Source organism: Carcharodon carcharias, chromosome 8, assembly GCF_017639515.1.
Source record: "Carcharodon carcharias isolate sCarCar2 chromosome 8, sCarCar2.pri, whole genome shotgun sequence".
NCBI classification, from domain to species: domain Eukaryota; kingdom Metazoa; phylum Chordata; class Chondrichthyes; order Lamniformes; family Lamnidae; genus Carcharodon; species Carcharodon carcharias.
The window spans coordinates 31,023,521-31,044,142 of NC_054474.1; the positions used below are offsets into that span (position 1 = coordinate 31,023,521).

General features: G+C 39.0%; 1 protein-coding gene across 6 annotated transcripts in view; it reads left to right on the top strand.

Annotated features, from left to right (window-relative positions):
• The window catches only part of aff4 (AF4/FMR2 family, member 4), a 118,752-nt gene that overhangs the window by 41,775 nt on the left and 56,355 nt on the right, over window positions 1-20,622 (top strand). For 4 of the 6 annotated variants that reach the window (XM_041194569.1, XM_041194571.1, XM_041194568.1 and 1 more), the window contains 7 exons: window positions 4,009-4,135; window positions 5,304-6,131; window positions 8,656-8,700; window positions 12,410-12,496; window positions 13,563-13,599; window positions 17,224-17,275; window positions 19,536-19,562. In XM_041194569.1, coding sequence (XP_041050503.1) covers window positions 4,009-4,135; window positions 5,304-6,131; window positions 8,656-8,700; window positions 12,410-12,496; window positions 13,563-13,599; window positions 17,224-17,275; window positions 19,536-19,562 — 1,203 coding nt within the window. The remainder of the gene's footprint in view (window positions 1-4,008; window positions 4,136-5,303; window positions 6,132-8,655; window positions 8,701-12,409; window positions 12,497-13,562; window positions 13,600-17,223; window positions 17,276-19,535; window positions 19,563-20,622) is intronic. The other 2 variants (XM_041194573.1, XM_041194572.1) reach the window with 1 other exon arrangement.

Sequence of the window (20,622 nt, forward strand, 5' to 3'; positions counted from 1 at the left end):
ACCTTTCCATCATAAGGCCGGAAGTGGGGATGTTTGCTGATGATTGCTCAATGTTCACCATTCGTGACTCCTCAGATATTGAAGCAGTCCATGTCCAAATGCAGCAGGATCTGGACAATATCCAGGCTTGGGCTGACAAGTGGCAAGTAACATTTGCGCCATACAAGTGTTAGGCAATGACCACCTCCAACAAGAGAGAATCTAACCATCACCCCTTGACGTTCAATGGCATTACCATCACTGAATCCCCTGCTATCAACATCCTGGGGATTACAATTGACCAGAAACTCAACTGGACTAGCCATATAAATACTGTGGCTACAAGAGCATGTCAGAGACTGGGAATCGTGCGACGAGTAACTCACTTGACTTCCCAAAGCCTGTCCACCATCTACAAGGCACACATCAGGAATGGGATGGAATACTCCCCACTACCCAGGATGAAAGCAGCCTCCACAACACTCAGGAAGCTTGGCACAGTCCAGGACAGAGCAACCTGCTTGATTGTCACCACATCCACAAACATTTATTCCCTCCTCCACCAATGCACAGTAGCAGCAGTTTGTACCATCTATAAGATGCACAGCAGGAATTCATCAAGGCTTCTTAAACAGCACCTTCCAAACCCATGCCTACTATCATCTAGAAGAAGAAGGGCAGCAGATAGATGGGAACACCACCACCTCCGTCGCTCACCATCCTGACTTGGAAATATGTCACTGTTGCTTCACTGTCCCTGGGTCAAAATCCTGGAGCTCCCTCCCTAACAGCACTGCTGGTGTACCGACACCATGTGGACTAGACTGCAGCGGTTCAAAAAGGCAGCTCACCACCACCTCCTGAAGAGCAACTAGGGATGACCAGTAAATGCTGGCCCAGCCAGCAAAGCCCACATCCCGTAATTGAATAAAAAAACTCCCATGATCCTCCCACAGGTTTGCACTCCAGTTGCACATAGTAACATAGTATAAGGGGATGGGCATGAACCCCCCCGGTCTTCAATAACTTATACTAACACCTTAGCACTTACTGGTGGAAAAGGACTGCCTTTTCTCAGCAGTAGAGTTTCACTGGCCCCTTTATCCCTCCATATTATTCTAGGCTTACTCTCCTCGCTCTGGGTAAATGTGCCACTCTTCCTTCTGATACAAAATACTTGTACCTCGTAGGGATTTTTTTAAACTCACCTGCACTTTCAGTAGTGCTTCTACAAGGATTTGCTGCTGCAGTCAGAACCATAGCCTGGTCTGCAATGCTGTCTATCTGACTTGTGTTTTCTTCACGGGGTTTATGTGCCCCAACAAATCTCAAGGATTTTTCCCATAACCTCCAGCATTCAACATGGAAGTGACCTACTTTGTGGCAGTTAAAACATACAGATTTCTTGGCCTCCCTCCTCTTCCCAGCACCATTCTTTCTGACCTGAGGAGGGCCCACTCTGTTTCCAGCTGTCCCTTCTCTCCCATGGGTACTCAGATTCCTATCATTCCCCCAGCTTCTATCCTTCTCAGTTGGTTGGGGGTGACTAGGGAAGAGTTTCCTTTGGGACAAGGGTTTTTGCATAAGCTCATAAACATCAGCCAAGGTTGCTGCCTGCCTGTTCCCGGTGCTCTCTGTTCCTTTATGGGTAGAAAATGGAGGTTTTGAACTCAGAATTATTTCACAAAGCTATTTGTAGGTTGCCTCAATTTTAAGTGCCCGTACCCACCGGCCAAAAGAAAGCTGCTTAAACCATTCAAATCCCAGACACATCTGGTCAGGCTGTTTTGAGGGTAGGGAATTTCTGACAGTACACCTCTAGCACTAATGGTACACACTTAAAATAGTCCTTTTTGCTGCTTCATTGCTTGTTGCACTTTCCTCGTGCAAGAGGGAGTATACCTCATGAACCTTTCCTGTCACCTTACTCAGCAACAGCAGGGACCAGTGTTGAGTTGAGCACTAACTGCTGTGCTAACCTTGCAAAAGAGATAAAGGCAACGTCCATCTCTTTTTAATCAAATATAGAGATTAAATGGGCAAACTTGTATACCTTCACCCTAAAGTGTAAGCTAGGAGGTGGTTTCCTCACCAGGGCTGACTTCAATGAGTACAGTGGGATCCTCCCTTCTCAACTTGAGCTGTTTTAATTTAAACTCCCTTTTCTCTTTCCTGGAATTCACCCTCCTCCTTCCATTCATGCCCCTCTTGTCCTCTCTCTCTCTTATTCTCTCCCTCTCCCACGCTCTCGCCCTCCTCACAATTAATTATCTGTTTCAGTATCCTCAATTTCCACCTCGATGTTTTGCCGCCTATTTTAAAATTTCTGTTTTTCTGGCTTTCGGGCAGATCTCCATCTCTAAATGCCTACACTTCTACACCTTTTAATTTTTCCAAGGACAGTGCCCCTAACTTCTCACCAGTCATCTCATCCTGTTCAATGAACACATTGATATTGAATGTGGACATTTTAGCACTTTAGCATTACAGTTTTTAGATTGCTTTTGACCAGGTGAGAAGTGGTGAACTGGCTCCCCTCCATTCAATCCCCTTGGTTGGTCACGTTAAAGGTTTAAGTTTCTTTTTGATGAGGATATGCCTTTTCCAAATCAGAATTTATTTAACTGCTTAAGTTGTGAGCAATAAGGGGCCAAAGCAAGGTTTTGCTGAGTCAAAGAGCAAATTTATTAACCACTAAACCCAAGAAAAATAATAAAATGCGATGTCAAGCTTTCATCCCTCATACAGCCATTAGGGAGCGGGTGCACACACATCAAAAATAAGGTCTGTGGCAACCATTGTTTCAGTATCCAGTACTTTGCATTTTTGCTGTCTCTTCCTTCGGAAGTTATGAGTTTTGATAGATGCCTGAATTACAGGAAATTTCTTTCTTCACACTCCCCTGAGGGTGATTTGTTGGTTTCTCATCTTCACATTGGAATGTGGCCTTGCATTTTTAAGCAGATTGCTCTATCTCAGTTCAAATAACTAAATTTCCAGTCAATTGAAAGTTGAAAAACCATTTTCAGAAATAAAAGGGCATAGCCTGCTAACAATACCAGGTGATGTTTAACTGAATTAACCACCAAGGCACATGCCATCACCTCTCAAGGCTGCCAATCAATCATATGTAGATATATCAGAATACACAGATCTCACCATTTACACCATCCACATTCATCACAGTATGGCACTTATCTGCAAAGTGCACTAGCTATCAACATTGAAGTCAATTGCAAAGATGTGACTTAAGAAACATTAACTGCATTATCTATTTCAACAATATGGGAGGTGGAAGCTTCATAATTTTAACAAGTTGTCACCAGCTTTTTAGAAATTCTTCTGATTTGATTTGCTCTCTAACAAAGATGCACAACATTTATTGAATTACTTCAATATGTTATGGCGACAAATCAAGTCTGAATTTAGGAAGAATCACAATGAGCCAGAGATGGAGTCCTGGGGACTATCATGATTTTGCATTTTCTGTGCATTGTGCAGCAGTTTTACTTCCTGCTTCATATTAACTTAAGTAAGTCCTCATGAGTTGTAGACACTGTACTATAAAATCAATATGAAAATAGCAGTTCTCAAAACCTAGGTGTTTGATTTGTAAAATTTATTGTTAATACCTCAATTCTTTTGAAAGTCATTGTCTCCAGCCATCATTTTATTACAAGTTTACCTTTCTGTTGATTCTGATCAAGTGGGAGTGGTGATTACCTTATTGGTAAAAGATTGGTTTGGAGAAAGTACTGAACCTAATGATGTCAGTATAGCTAACATAAAACCATACTGCTAACTCATGTTTGTGCTCTTACTTCATCTACATGTATTAGTAACTTATGGTGTCTGTTTTGCTGGCTGCATCTGGCTTATTTGAGTTTCCAAATCTGTATTAATTATGAGGCTTCCTCATTTTAACACATGAAGATGTTCTCAAAAATTGCAAGCTGTAAAAGACTCTTTTAGATTCATACCATCAACATTTCTTTGGAAATGCAACTGGTTGGTTTTTTTTATTATCAGAAACATGAACCGTGAAGACAGAAATGTACTACGTATGAAAGAACGTGAGCGAAGAAATCAAGGAATTCAGAATGAGGAGACTTTTGCTGGAAATTCCCCTCTCTTTGCTGAGCCGTATAAAGTACAGGTACAGTAAATATGGGTGAGCAAAGCTAATAATTACCCTTGAACATGCAGCTTATTTAGGACAAGAAGCCATGTGTCCTGTCCCATTCACTTGTGATCCTAAAATGGGAATGTTTTGAGATGGCAAAAACAAATTTGAAGCTGAATAAATAAGCTTTTAATATGTAAAATATTTACACCACTCAAGTAGCTTCATATTTAATGATTTACTTAGATATGTATGTCATATTAGCAAATATGACAAAGATCTTTGTGGACTCCACTGGCGCCAAATGGAAAGTCTTGGCTTCAAGAGTCTTGTGTGAAATGAATTTGATGGGCTTAAGCGAAATCTTTTTTGAACATGCTATACTTTTATTTTCTGTGCATGAATGTGTTTCAGGAGAAAAAGTTAGTTGTTTGTTTTTCTGCCGCTTGGAGGTACTCAACTTTGTAGTGAAGAGCCACAGTTCACCAAAAAGCAAAACTATTTCTTTACTTTTCACAATAGCATGTGTGTCATGTATACTTAGGGCAGTTTACTACTTCATGCTTGTTCAATGTCTTACATTCTTGCTATGGTCTATTCTATGTAATCCTAAGTTTCCCAAATATTTCATAAATTTTAAGGATTGTAAAACTGAGTTTTTCGAAGGTACTATGAGAGCTGCCTTTACTATAAACTTTATTCCTTGCACAAATAATCATAGTGCAATAAATTTGTCATAATCAAGCAGAGAAAGATACAGTCTAAATGAAAATGTCCTACTTTTTGGGGTAAGAGAGATGCAGGAGCAGATTTCACCCTGTTTTCAGGATGTATTTTTAAATGGTAATGTTCAATACTGAAGTTTTGACTGTGTCTGGCTCCACGCTGTGGTTGTACCTGTATTTGGTTCTGTGATATTGTTAGAGCTGCACCTGGTCGTGTAATTTTGACCTTTTGTTGATTTATGATGTAACAAGTATAGGTTCTCTCGGTCATATCCCAAAAAATACGACAGCTGTAATTGAAACTGAAGACCGTATGTATTCGTAGATGTATTTCGCCTGCTATTATGATTGTCATGATTCACAAAGTTGCCACTTTATGCACTGTAGTTGTAAATTGTTGCATTCATCATAAGCTAAACAATTTTATTTAAAAGTTGAGTTTTCTGCTCTTTAATATATATTTTTTTCAAATACAGGGGCGAACGGAAGATAAACTTTCTAGCAGAATCCAGAGCATGTTGGGAAATTACGATGAAATGAAAGACTTGATAGGAGATAAATCTCTTCAAAAGCTCATTGGCATACCCAAAGGGACAGTTCCATCAACTACAGATGAGAAACCTGATCAACCTTTTTTTGGTGAGCAGAGACACGGTACATCTCACCAAAGTAGTAAGTGGACTCCAGTGGGTCCAGCAACTTCTGCTCCTGGTACTTCTTCACAGTCACAGAAGAGGTCAAGTTCAGGGTTGCAAAGCAGCCATGGCAGTAGCCAAAGACTTAGTGGTGGCAGCAGTAATACTGGCAGTAGCAGTAGCCAGAGGCACGACCGTGATTCATATAGCAGTCGTAAGAGAAGTGGCCAACATGGATCTGAGCATTCAAAATCCCATTCGGTCAGTCCAGCTAAACCACCTGCAGTTTCTTCTTCTTTAAGTTCTAATCATTCCAGATCTCAAGGAAGTGACCACCATAGTAAGGAGCGGCATCGGTCAAAATCTCCTCGAGACCTGGACGCTACCTGGGACTCTCCATCACGTGTTCACACATTTCCTGCCAGTGGGCAGCATTCTTCGCAGTCATTCACTCCTGCATTGATGTCCAAACCCAACTCAATGTTACAGAAACCCACTGCATATGTAAGGCCTATGGATGGACAGGATCAAGCCCCTAATGAATCATTAGAACCGAAGATTCCTTCCGAGCATTATGGTAACCAGTCTCATGGCAGTAGTCTGGCAGAAATGAAGTCAGGCAACAAAGTACATCTCTCAAAACTAAAAATCCCATCTCAGCAAGTGGAGGTAAGCAAATTGTCTCAATTTTTTAACAGCAGTTTTTTAAAGCAACTTTATTGATATACCGGCAAGGTGTAAAATCTTGCCTGAAATAAAAATTGGTATTTTCCTGACACAAGTTCTTTCAAGTAGTTTTAAAACCTCAAACCCAGACTTTACAACCAATACAGAATGACAGTTAGTTCAATACAAAGCTAAGGCCATAAAATAGTTAGCTGAGCTGCACTTAACTGCTTCCAAATATTACCTTATTGTCCCTGCTGAGACAGATTGCACTGCTTTGTCTTTGTAGAGAACTTTTAAGAATTGGGCTACCTGAGAATCTTGACTGTAAAGTGAGCACTTTCTGCTTTGAGTTTTCGCTCTGACTAGTACATGAAGCATTTGTTCCACTCCCTTTTTATATCCAGCATTTTATCTGGGTTGTTTCTGTAACAATGACCCATTTTACATGGATAGGCTATTGGCCTGACTCTCCATCTCCTACCAGTAGGATCAGCTTGATAGAATGAAAGGGTATTGCCACTTTGTTTCCATTGGATACAAGTACCCACCTGGCTGTCAGCCTTGTATTCTGAGATGAGAACGCTAATCTCCATTCACTGGGGTTGCCTGATGTGAGGCCCGAATCCAGTTCCTTCTGGGTTAGAATTATTCATAGCACTTATAATTTTTGGACTTTTGCATTATCAAGCATTACCACATGCTTAGTGTAACAATTGTTGGTACATAGGAATGGAAGTTGGCCAACCAGCCCCTACTTTATAGTCAAACCTTTGGGTCACCATAGAGAATGAATGACTCTTTAAACTTAAAATTAAAGACTTAAAAGCAAAATTGCTTGCTTAGTAATCTAATAGCTGAACTTACTATTTAGTCATATAATATGCTTTCTCACCCAGGAAATGTAATTTGTGCCAGGGCTGCTTGTGTTTATTGTAGTCCAAGTAAATGGTCCTACCATGCAGGCAATGCATTTGCCTCTTGCACTGGACTTCTAATGATGTCCTTACAAAATCTATAAAATACATATTGGATATTTCATTATTTTTAATTCAAGAGGAAGAAATGGTTTCTCCCTTTGTTCAGGACTATTTTAGAATCTGTTATTTAAAAGTCTATGGTATTGCACTGAATGAATTTGCAATGCAATAGCTGATTAACCTTTGTTCATCACTGTATATTGTTTGTTACTGTAGGTAGCAGCAATAAGTGCCCCACTTTTTATTTAAAACTTTATTTAACAATGACTTAACTAAGCAAGACTGTTTTATCACTGATTACCAGCTTGGTTCAACTAGTTTTGAAAAATATTCTGAAATTAAATATTCAAGCAGCAGACTGCTGTATAAATAAGGGCTGTCAAAAAGTACTGTCACCCATCAAATAGAGCTAATGAGGACTAACATTTAAATATAGTAAAAGAAAGGTGCGAAACAAAAGCCAGTAAAGTTGAAGCCACTCAGCATCTTTGGAGAGAACAGGAGAGTTGACATTTCAGCTGTGCGCCTTCTAAATTTTGATGATGGGTTTGCACCCAAGACATCAATTTTTCTGCTCTCTCTATTGATGATGCCTGAACTGAATGTTTTCTGTATTTTCTTGGGTTTTTTCCAGCATCTGCTGGTATTACTTTTTGTACACAAGGAATAAATTGGGAGTGACTGAGGAGCTGTTTAGCCACATTAACAAAAGGAAGATGGTGGCATAATGGCAATGTCACTGGACTAGTAGCTCTGAGGCCCACCCAAATGCTTTGGGGTCTTGGGTTCAAATCCTACCATGGCACCTGGTGGAATTTAAATTCAGTTAATAAAATCTGGAATTGAAAGCTAATATCAGTAATGGTGACCATGGCAATTATCATTACTTATAAAAACTAATATCCTTTAGGGAAGGAAATCTACCACCCTTAACTGGTCTGGTTTACATGTCACTCCAAACCCACAGCAACGTGGTTGGCTCTTAAATGACTTAAATAGCTTAGCATGTCATTTAGTTCAAGGGCAATTAAGGATGAGCAACAAATGCTGGCCTTATCAGTGATGTCTACATCACATGAATGGGCAACTGTTTTGAATTCTGTTTGGCCAATATGTTGCTGTTTGCCTAATTGCAGTATTAAATTCAAAACTTGATGACTGTAGGCTCCAGCATAGTGGCAATGTTTGTTGATAGAAAGTGGAACAAAAACTGGGTTCCTAAAACTTCAAAATTATATCACCAGACCTGTATTTCTATGTGGCTTTGATTCTGGGAGGTGCTATGATCCACGGTATTTAAAATGTTATTGTATGAGCCTTTGGCTTTTTCATGGAATGCTTTCTATTATCTACCTTTAGTTTGTTGGTTCACTAATTTAAGCATAAGTGATCTCCCACTCATTGGATCGGGTTCAACTTTGTTAAAAATGGTGGTATTGCTGATGATTTGATAGCAATGTTGGTAGTATACAGCAGACATGAAACCATCAAATAAAATATTCTGTTAGTAAGAAAAAATTACAGTTATTTCTTTTTGAAATTTACAGTCTTCTGTGTCAGGTGATGCCAGCTGTGTGGATGAGATTCTAAAGGTATGTCCGTTATGATCATTTGATGTTAGTACTTCTTTCATCTTTACTCCTGGCATTTTTATTTTTTCCTCTCACCCTTTATTCCCTCCTTTCCCAGAGATGCTGACTTATTCAAGGCAATTGTACTGCTGGGGTATAATATTGCAGGCACTTTATCTGGTATTATGGGTCAGGGCCCTGCAGATTGTTTGATTTTATGGTGTGGTTAATTGTAACCAAGACCAATCCTGTGTTCACTCAATTGCTTTACATGCATATGTACTGAGAGTAGTAATCCTTGCTCACGTTTTCCCTCTTCATCCGCTAAGTACAATTATAGTGCTTTCCTGCTGCCTAATTTAGCATATAGCAGGGATCAAACTTTGTATAATTCTGGTCTCCAAGGCTCAGTATAATGCAGATGATGCATTTATTCAAAGATGACCATGTGAATTCCAATCTTGCCATCAGTTTTGCAAAAGCAACTCAGAGGGCATACTTGGTAATACCAGCTGGATCTCCTTTGTAAATGCTTTGCAGTTGTTTTGCAATGGCCATAAGGTGTTGTGGATATTTCTTCCCATTTTGCTAAACTGAATGCTTTGAATCAACTGAACAACAATGGTGATACAGTAATGCAAAACCAGAAAAGGTGGAAGGCATGAAAATTAACTTTTAACTGTTAGACTGTTTTCCTGTTATAAATGTATGCTACTTCAAAGTTCGTTATACAGAAATAAATTGAGCTTCGCTTGCATTGAAATCTGTGGAATTAAAAAGTAGTGAAAATCTATAAGTGGATGAAGTATCTTTAATTTTGTTGAAAAAGAGATACTTTTTGTCAAAGCTTTTCAACTTGGACTCATCAGAACACTTCACAAGAAATACCATTGTCAGGGGAAATACATACTGCATGAGAAGTGTGTGCTGATTAGTTGGCAAGTGGACTCTGATTGGTAGAGGCAGTGCCATGGAGAATGCTCCATTTGATAGTGACTGATGGTTAACTGCCAAGCATTGTTTGAAACTTAAGCTAGACAGCTTGACTCTGGTCAAAACGTTGCCCTGGGGAATGAACCAATGAATGGCTGGCACTTATTTTGTTTAGCTGAAACAGGTGCAATGTGTGTACATGTTCTTTTTGTCTTCAAAGAACAGAGCCCTGTCTATTAATATATGTAGCTTCCAGTACACACACGCCACACTGCGAGCCCGATTGATGATCTCAAATTGGTTGTCAGCATAATTCTTAACACACTGAGGATTATTTAGCAAATGTTGTCTGATCGCAGAATCACACCTAAAGTTGGACACTTTTGAGTTTTGCAAGCATGGGCTGGTTGGATAAAGCCCTTACCTTGACAGTTGCGAACGACGGAATGGACATGCTGTTTGATTGAATCCAGTCTTTGTGACGTATGGCCTATGTACCTGGCATCACACTAACTGAAATTCATACACCATGTTACTCATTTGTGAGATAGCTGGAACGCCTTTCTGGCTTGACAGCAGCATTCAGTTGGTGACAAAAACCACCTGTGTTTCTACTGCATAGTAGCAGCATGAAACAGCTAGCTTCACTTGTTGCTCAAATATTTGAGATACCTTGCCTTTCCAGGGTAACCTGAGGTGGACTGGGCACTTTTCCAGGCCTTAGGCCTGTTCATGAATTTGCACGATATACAGCGTGAAATGATCTGATCAGGGTAGCCATTATCCCTCAGGATATGCCTATTTCAGCATCAAGCTTGTGTGGTGAGCAAATGGCTCAGGCCCTATTTACGAGGTTGCCGATAAGGCCAATCTTATAGCGAGTGGAACTATAGTCCCACAGCGTGTGTTGACGAGTGAAGGTAGGTTTGTGGTAGACCATGGTAGAGAACCCCCTAGCAGATTTCAAAGAAAGGGAATTCATTTGACTGCTCCATTTCAATGGTGAATTTGAGCACCAGATGGAACCAATTAAGATATGCAAGGAATTATTACATGCAGTTGCAGTTGCAGATTTAAATATAACAAATATCATTGACATTGCCAGCCTATTCATCAATGTTCCACTTAAGGGAGCCACAGATATTTGCACTGCAGCACTATACCATGGCAATCTAGACCCATTGCGTGAAATTGTATGAACTTGGCAACTTAAAATTCAGCTTTAATGACACCATGTATGTCCAAATAGATGATGTTGCCATTGGATCCCCTTTTTAAACCCAGCTCTCTCAAATACATTTGCTGGGTTCCATGAGAAATATGTCTTCAATGGAATGACACCCAACCTCCCATCCCTTTTATATTTCAGATATGTGGATGGTACATTTGCTATAATGAAATCCACAGCTGCAAGTCATAATTTCCTTACATGTCTTAATGGGTTCCATCCTGTGCTTAAATTCACCTTTGAAATGGAGCAGTCAAATGAACTCCCTTTCCTTCATGTATTAGTTGAGAAATTTGCCAGATTTTCTACCATGGTCTATCGCAAGCCTACCTTCACTGGTCGATACACTCGTTGGGACTCTTATAGTTCCCACACGCTTTAAGATTGGTCCTAATGGCAACCTCGTAAATGAGCCATTTGCTCACCATGCAAGCTTTGTGCTGAAATAAGGTGCATCAAAGGCATCTTGCAGGATAATAATGGCTACCCTGATGGATCACTTCACGCTGTATATCCCGCAAACTCATAAACGGGCCCAAAGGCTGTCGCTTTCAGCCCTGAAAAGTGCCGAGTTCCCCTAAGCTTTCCTTGAAAGAGCAAGATATCGCAAAAATTTGAGCAACAAATGAAGTTAACTGTTTCACGCTGCTACTATGCAGTAGCAACACAAATGGTTTTTGCCACTAACAGGATCAAGCCAAAATGACCTTTCCACTATCCCACAAATGAGTAATGTGGTGTATGAATTTCAGTGCTAGTGAGATGCCAGGTATGTAGGCCTTAAGTCCTAAAGACCGGAGGATCATATCAAACAGCATATCCCTTCCGCTTTTGCAACAGACAAGGTATTTTCTTGCAAAATTAAACTGCTGAGTCCAAGACAAAAGACGTCTCTCTTTTTCAGCAATACTCAAGTTCTGCACCACCAAATAACCATCTTTAGTTAGTTAGTTAGTTGATCCTCTGTTGGATTATACATGGGAAGTCAAAGACCAAGTTCAATATTTAAGTGAAGTGCTCTTAGAAGGCGGGGGATAATTTGACCAGGGCGCACTGTGATTCAGCCCCCAGATTAGTTAAAATTCTGTACTTATATATCTTTTGTAAATTCTGATGCCCATATTTATAATGCAGATTGATTATGTAGACTTAGGTTCTAATTGGTGGGAAGGTGTAATTATACTTTGGGTCTACGTCACTCTCCATTATAAGTTTGATTATATAAATTTATAATGAAAAATGTTGCCAGGATGTGTGTGCAAAAATAAACTTTTTAATGTATTAGGTAGTTGAAGCTACAAGATTTTTGAGCTGTTATCAGAATATAACATAAGAAATAGGAGCAAGAGTAGACCATACAGCCCATCAAGCTTGCTCTGTATAAATTACTAAACAAAAACAGAATTACCTGGAAAAACTCAGCAGGTCTGGCAGCATCGGCGGAGAAGAAAAGAGTTGACGTTTCGAGTCCTCATGACCCTCTGTATAAATTACTTGTTGGTTAGGATTTATTATTGCGTCATCTGTCATGGAATACAATTCTGACCCATTGTACACTGTGTGCTGTAGGAAATGACACACTCCTGGCCACCACCTCTGACAGCAATTCATACACCGTGCAAGGCTGAGCCATCAAAATTTCCATTTCCAACAAAGGTGGGTATCTGTGTTTACTTCTACAGACATGGAATTTTTAAAACTGGGGTCAAGAGAAGAGTACAAGAACAGTGGAATTGGTGTGATGTAGGAAAGAAATAATGTAGCTGTGAATCCATGATGTGGGAGAAGATAAAGGAACTACTCAGTGTGAGAGAAAAAGAAGAAATGTCAAAGGACAAGCACACTGCAAGAGTGAGGAAGGCATTGCAGAGGAATTCACAATGCAAGGGAACTTGAGTATCTTTGTATCCTTTTAGTAGAAAAAATGTACCTGCAATATATAAACTTTAAAATTTGACACATTACATTTTAATGTTGATGATATTAACGATTTATTTGAACAAATGTAAATCCATTCCTGAGATGGGAAGCTCAAATGCATTGGTAAAGTGAATATTTCCACTAATGCACAGCTAAGGGGAACCTGTGATTATGTACAGATGTCAGGTTGTATTGAAGATGATGCATTCATTTTGCAGCAAATCTACAAGCACACTTACTAACTAGTTTGAGGAAGCTTCACTACTTTGCATCTTTTGCAAATTGAAAATCACTACAGCTTGGGATTAACCTTGGTGTGTTTCTTTCTCTCTTCCATTTCCTTTTGCTTTCATGCTGCATCTGATCCTTTTTTTGTCCTGTAGCTGCTCTTATCTACCCCACTGACTAGATTCTTGTCCCTACCAAAGGTGCATTTCAATTCTCTTCAGGGTTTATTTTCTCTGGTTAAGGCTCAATTAACAGATTTTGGTGAGTGGAAAGTTCATTGTACTGGGTTCGAAAGAGGTCCTAATTGTGAGTAAATTTAAGAAACTACTTCCAGCACTGTTTTCCAACATGTATTGTGATTAAAACCCTACAGAATATGTACACGATCTTGCAGGTAAAGTACACTATGAAAATTTCCTGAATGGCAGTGGATTTTAGAGGCCTATATTGCTTAAAATTTGGATAGTCAGCGGAACATCTATGGGTAAAGGAGAAGTTTGTTCCATTTCCAGTCCTAGAATGATCATTTTAGTTGAAGTACATTTCACATCTTTATTATCTTTTATCTTTTTAGGAATCTCAGCATGTTAACTACAATGTACCAGGGCAGAGTAAGTATTTAAAACTATTTAAAATGGGATGTTTATTAATTTATCCATATTAGTCTTCATTACATGGTGTGATGCTCCTGTCAGTAGAAAATTACATATCATCCAACTTGCTGACAGCCAAAGCATGGAAGATCTTCTTTTATCATAATCTAAACAAAGACTGCATACTTAAGTCATGGCACGCTAATTAAATTTCTCTCTGCGCAAAGGTAATGAGGAGTAAAGGCAGTTACTTGGAATGTACAAACTGCAGTGACAGAAAAACACCAGAGAAACACAATCATACCTGACCTGTCTATGAACTTAACCAGTGTTTACTTAACATTAGCTAACCATTTTTAATCTTTGAAAGCGACACCTACACCTTAAAAGATTGATTAATTGCATTTGCTTGTGTTATATAATAGCTTTATACTTTGTCTGTAGCACTGAAATTCTAACACTCTTTTCTGACTATTTTGGGGTGTAACTTCAATCAGGAAATGCCACTATTATCCATTTACTGCACGCCCAGCAGATATTAAAATTCTACCATGTGCCGTCATGTACCCCCCCCAGAGTACTTCTATGGGAATCCACTTATAGTTTTAAAACCTTGTCACAATAATAAAATGAAACATATATTCACTACCTAAGTGGAGTGATTTAAAAACTAAATTATCTTAATGGTTAACAGTTGCCCATATTCATTTACAACTTTCAGGCTACATTAAGGTTGTAGGGATAATTTGTCTTCAGAATCTGATGAGCCTTTTATTCCAAGTCAGATTGACATGGTCAGGTGTAAATTTAGTTCTGCAATGCCCACCATCTGGCAAGCTCGGGTGGCGAAAGCCCAGGACAGCTAGGTACTTCTTCACAGCAGGAAGGAAAAACATGCCTATTAATTAATTAAAGGACAACAATTAGCAAAGAACTGGACACTAGTCACATGCCGGTAATCACGAGCGTTTGGAGCAAGCGAAAATGGTGCTAAAATATGAAGTTGATAGACAATATTTCTTTCTTAGTGGCTAGTTGTTAACACCTCCTTATCGATTAAGAATAGAAAATGGTGGCATAAGATTGTTTACCCAGGAATGTATCTGTTCCTGTTGATTATGAAGAATGCATAGTAGCGCTGAAATATCCAATAATGCTAGGGGTAATTAGGTCAAAATAATAAACACTTCATAATTATTTAATGTGTTATTTACCTGGTTAAATCTAAAGTGTTAATATACTTGAAGTGTAAATGTTGACCAAAGATTGAAAGAAAAAACAAGCTTGCATTTATGTAGTGCCTTTAACTTCCACAGAACATGATAAAATCCATCAGTTAATAATTTTGAAATCTAGTCACTGTCATAAGATAAATACGGTGGCCAATTTGTCTGCAGCATAGTCCCATGAACAGCAAGGATAAATGATTAGATAAACTGAAACAAAAGCAAAATACTGCGGGTGCTGGAGATCTGAAATAAAAAAGTGGTGAAAAAACTCAGTAGGTCGGGCAGCATCTGTGGCGAGATAGCCGTATAACCATAAAGTTACAGCACAGAAAGTGGCCATTCAGCCCATGGTTAATGTCTGACTTGAAGCATTAACTCTGTTTCTCTCTCCACAGGTGCCAGACCTACTGAGTTTTTCCAGCACTTTCTATTTTTAGACCAGATAAATTGATTTACTGGTGTTGAGGGACAAACATAGGTCAGGACTTCTTGGATAACCCCCCTGCTCTCTGAATAGTACTATGTATTAATGTTATGTTAATTGTATTATTAAGATTAAGGATATATAAGTGGAAGGCACTGATTGATGTAAGTACCTTAATTGATTTAAGTACCTTAAGCACATACTACTGGGACAAAAGGTGTTAGGTAAAGGAAGGCATTTACAATGTTGCAATCTGTAAATAAATCTAGTATTAAGTAAACAATTGGTTTCCTACTTCACCATCTTGTCAGAAGTTTAACACTATGAATCGTTTATGTCCACTAGCGAGGGCAGTTGTAACTTGTGCTTAACATCTCATCCCAAAGATGTCATCTGTGTCCAACACTCCATCTCGAACAAAGGAACAATCTTAAATTAATGCTAGGCCTTTTAGGGGTGACATCAGGAAGCACTTTTTCTCTCTCACAGGGCACTGGAAATCCAGATATTTCTTTCCATGAAGTGGTGGATGCTGATGCTGCTTAGTTGAAACTTTCAGCACTGAGATCAATAAATATTTGTTAGGTGGAGGGTATCAAGAGGTATGGAGCAAAGGCAAGTAAATTGTGCTGGGATACAAATCAGCATTGATCTAACTGACTGGCACCACAGTTGAATGTTCTATTTCTGTGTGTTTCCTTCAGTACTACACTATAATGCTAACCTAATTTATGTGCTCAAGTCCCTGAAAAAGGGGGTGAATCCTCAACCTAATTTTGGAAGGATGTTACCACTGAGCCAAGGTTGACACTATCCTTTTTTCAAAAACTTTCCTGTATTATCCAACTATGGATTTCCCTTCCACAAATTGGATTTCTCTTGCTTGATTCTACTTTTATCCGTGTGATAGAAAAATTCCTCCAACTTAGCTTTTCAAATGCTAATGCCATTGTCTTTTTGCCTCATTACCCCTCACACTTCACTCCCTTAACCACTGATTCCATCCCCTTTTGGGACCAATGCTTCAGGCCAAATCAAACTCTGTGAAGCCTTGGTACCCAATTTGATTCTGAGCTGAGCACCCAAATATATGTCCTCTGCCACAAAAAGACTAACTACTTCTACCTCCAGCTATGTAACATCGCCCATCCCTCCCTCAGCCCATTTGCTGTTAAATCTGGTTCAGAATTGTCACCTTATGACTGACTGTTCCAATGATCTCCTGGCCAGCCTCCTCTCCTCCCTTCTTAAACTTAAGCTCATCCAAAACACAATTCCTGCTCACCCGTCATCACTGCTGTCAATAAGCTTCTTTGTCTCCATGTTTCTCGTGCAGTCAGTTCCCTTATTAGCCTTATGCACCACCCGCCTCTTATCTTTGTAGCCTCCTCCAGCCTACGTTTATGAAAACACTGCAGTCGAGCTCTGACCTCCTACACAACCTCCATTTCCTTCACTCCACCATTGATCACTGTGCCTTTAGTTGGCCAAAAGCTCTGGAATTTCTTCCCTGAACCCCAGTTTCCTCCAAACCTATATCAAAGCAAGTGCGTCTGCCTTCCCCAACCTCCCTTCTCCCTCTTGATCTCTGACTCCCTGCTGAGCTATTGAATGTGGATAGAATGTTCACCTGTGCACCAAGGATGAACCTGATTCTACCCTCATCCTGTGATTACACCACAAAGGGCAGTGATTAGCAATGAGAACAACAAAATTATTTTCACCCTCAGCCTACTGAGACCAATTGGAGTACTTCCATCACTACCCAATTAAGATCAGTTAATTCAGCACAGATCAAGCATTGAACCTGGCACCTGCTTAGTCTGTGACTCACCTACTCTCTAGACATGCTCCCTTGATAATTAAGAGAGCCTTTGTCCAGTACCTTATAAATTAGGTAGAAATTTATTGCACATAATTGAAGGCCCTGAATGGTTTTTGGTAGTGTTTAGAACTATATTTTTTTTAATAATGAGATTTTAATTGCAGAGAGATACAATGCAACATCAAAATCAACCTCCAGTCATCACCAAGCAAAATGGTAAGTAATTTTCATTTTGCCTTATTTTGGAACAAGAATTTCTCTGCACTCTCTTCAGTAATCATAAAACCCTTTGCATAAAGATTGGGTTTACAATTTTAATGCATTTAGAGCATGGAGGAATCCTTCCCTCTTCTTTCAGCATATTTTTGACTGAGGAAGATGTTTAATGAAGTATGCAATCTGCAAGTAAGCCTTAGGCTGGAATGTGTCCAGTTTCTTTGTCACCTAATAGTCATCTGAACAGTATAGTACCACAACCAGTAGATGATCTTGATGCTGTGTTTATAAATTGTTTCGGCAACATGCAGTGTCGGAGAATATACTTATCATGGGAAGGGTGCATTTAATGATTCTGCAGCCTGTTCATATTAGAATTGGCTTCTTCCAGATAGTTTTGTTGGTACACTTGGCTACTGGCAAAGGGTTGTGGCAGGCACCAGTTTTGAAAATATGTGTGCGTAACTCAGATGTGTGTGAAGCCAGATGATATGAAAGGTAGTTTTAAAAATGTTAAACCGTTTTGTAATTTTACTGATTTAATTATTTTAATATTTGTATACTGTATAATTTGTATTTCAATTAATTTCCATGCTTTTCAATTGTCAATAAATATGACTAAAGGCATCTCTTGTAAAGTTTCAAGTCTGTTGTTATGATGTCAATGTCCTTATCTTCTGGAGGGGACACTCTTGGATAATCAACTTTATTGTAAAATAAGACTATTCACAATGAAATAAACATCTGAAAAAAAAAATATTCCACTTAAAGTTCCTGTTGATTTACTTTTGTTTTTAAACTGCCATCTCTTTCTCCTCTTCCCCATTAAAAATAAATTCCATCCAAATAGATAAATCATCTTTGTAATTGCGGCAAATGCTATATGAAAATGGCATTAGAATTGTTGCTTCTAATTGTTCTCTCCCCTACTGTTGTGATCAAGATTGTAAACTTGCAGTATGGGATCCTGTCGTCAAAATCTTGGTCTCAACTTCCCTTGCATCTCCCAAATCATGGGATCTATATTAATTATGGGCTTCAGACTATACAAAATGTTAGTTTACACTTGATATATGTTAAAGTGAAAATGGTATTTGAGAGAGGGCAGCTGCTAACAGCTTGTTGGAGAAGTTAAAATGCACATCGCTTGCCTATTGGTGATTATTCTGTGCATAACTGAACACAAGTCCAGTGATTCCAAATAGGGATAATTTGGGAACTATTAGGTGAGGAGGATCTCTCCAACAACTAAAGGGTGAATGCATTGTGTGGTATGGTGTTGAGCTGTATAAGTGTCAGCCCCAATCCGAAGCCTCTGTTGGCAGTGGTTATGGAAGTTCCCATTATTTCAGACTGTAGAGTGACCCAACAAGCCATGGAGATCATGTTACACTACCCTCCATGTTCAAGTCCTAATCAGTGCTGCATTTATTGATGATTATTGTAGAGTGCAGGAATGGGACTGATAGGATTCCTCTACAGAGAGCCAGTTTGGACTTGATGTACCAAATGGTCTCATCCTATGCTACAATGACTTTAACTCTATTGAAGCAGGAAAACAGTGATGTCATTGCCAAGCATTTGCAAGTTAGATGTCTCCTTTGGTTGAATGGATTTACAAAAGAGCAATGAAGTTGCTGGAGGGCTTCCAGGCGAATGTATTTTGTCATGCTTTAAAATAATTAGCTGGTTTATACTGAACCTAATCATCATTTAAGTGCCACCCTCCTCTTCAACCATCATTTTTAAATATTTAATCTTCTGGGCATCCTGATAGTGCATTATGAATTATGAGGATTCCACTGCCTCCACTTTGATTTTCCAACAGCCAGTTATACACCAATGTAACCCACTGGTGGAAGCCATAATGATTTTTTATTGTCCCTAAGTTTGCAGTTCTTGATTCAGTTTTTATTAAGTATTGAGTACATTAGTAACAAGTATAACTGAAATAGTACCAGGATTACACAGCAAACAAGAGGACCTGGCAACAAAGAATTTCAATGCCATAATTGAAACTTGATTGGTTTGGTTTTCTTATGTGTTAAATCATGCAGTTCAGCAATATTGGCATGCATTTGTAGATAAAATGTGTTCTTAACTGAAGAGAACAGAAATAGAGAAGTGTTAAATGTAGCTTTTTACTTTTTTAAAACTACTTTGGATTCCAAAACACTAAAAGTTTATGAAGCAAAACTTAGGTACCAAATTTAATAGCTTATAAACATTATGATTTAACACCTTCTTTCTTTTTAAATAGCTCTGAAACTGACCAAACTGCTTCAAGGTAAGTCTGCATTGGGTTCTCATTCTAACGTAGAAAGCAGACTTGTGTGGTATACAGTATATTTGTTTGGTGCTTGGACCTGAGTTGCAAATGATGATGCTATATAACAGTCTCCATACCTTTTGTTATTCTTTCTCCATTGCCTAAAGAGCTAGGTCACTTTCCCAACTTCTTCAATAAAAGGTGTTCAGGTGTCATCTGCAGGAATGTTGGGTAGTGCAGATCATGTAGTGGTATAGATGGGAATTAGCAGCTAAGTGTCACAAGTGTTTAGTCTGTCTGTCTCCTTTGTGAAGATGACCTACTCTTTTCATTACTTTTACCAGATTCTGAATCTGTTTGAGATAAGTATTCCTGGGGGTGCTGTTACACCATGGGCTGAGGGGATCATACCAGCTCCTTGACCTAACCTAATCTAGCAGTGCAGAACTACCAAGATGTCTTTTTCTCTTTCAGGGTCTTTTTTTTTTTGTCCCTCCTCACTCATGCTGCCCTGTTATGCAGTGTTATTGGAAGTGGCATGTTTTAGACGACCTATTAAACAGAAGCATTATCTGTACAAGTGGTAATAAGGAATCACAAGTTACTTTTCAAAAAAACATCAGGTTTTCTTGGCTATTATTAGTCTTTCAAGTAATGCCACTTAAATAGATTAACATAGTCTCAGTGCTGTTTCTGGCACTGTATTGTGTAAAAATTATTCTCTGCATTTGTCACTGGACAACAGAGAAATCCCAAAAGTAATTCTTGGCTGTTAATGCTTTGACACTTGCTGAGGATTTGGAAGGTGTGATACAAAAACCAGATTTTTTTTCTTAATGTTGACCAGGGCTAGAATGTGGCTCTTAAAATGGATTTTTTTTTTTAATATGCATGTACGTGTGAATCTAACATTCATTGCCGTGTCGTAATTTCCTGTAAGATGGTTGTGACCTGTCTTTTTAAACTGCTGCAGTCCATGTAGTTCTAAGTACATTGAGTGCTGCTAGGAAGAGAGTTCTAGGATTTTTGACCCAATATTTCTTCAAATCTTTCCCAATGAATTTGGGGAAGCTTTAGT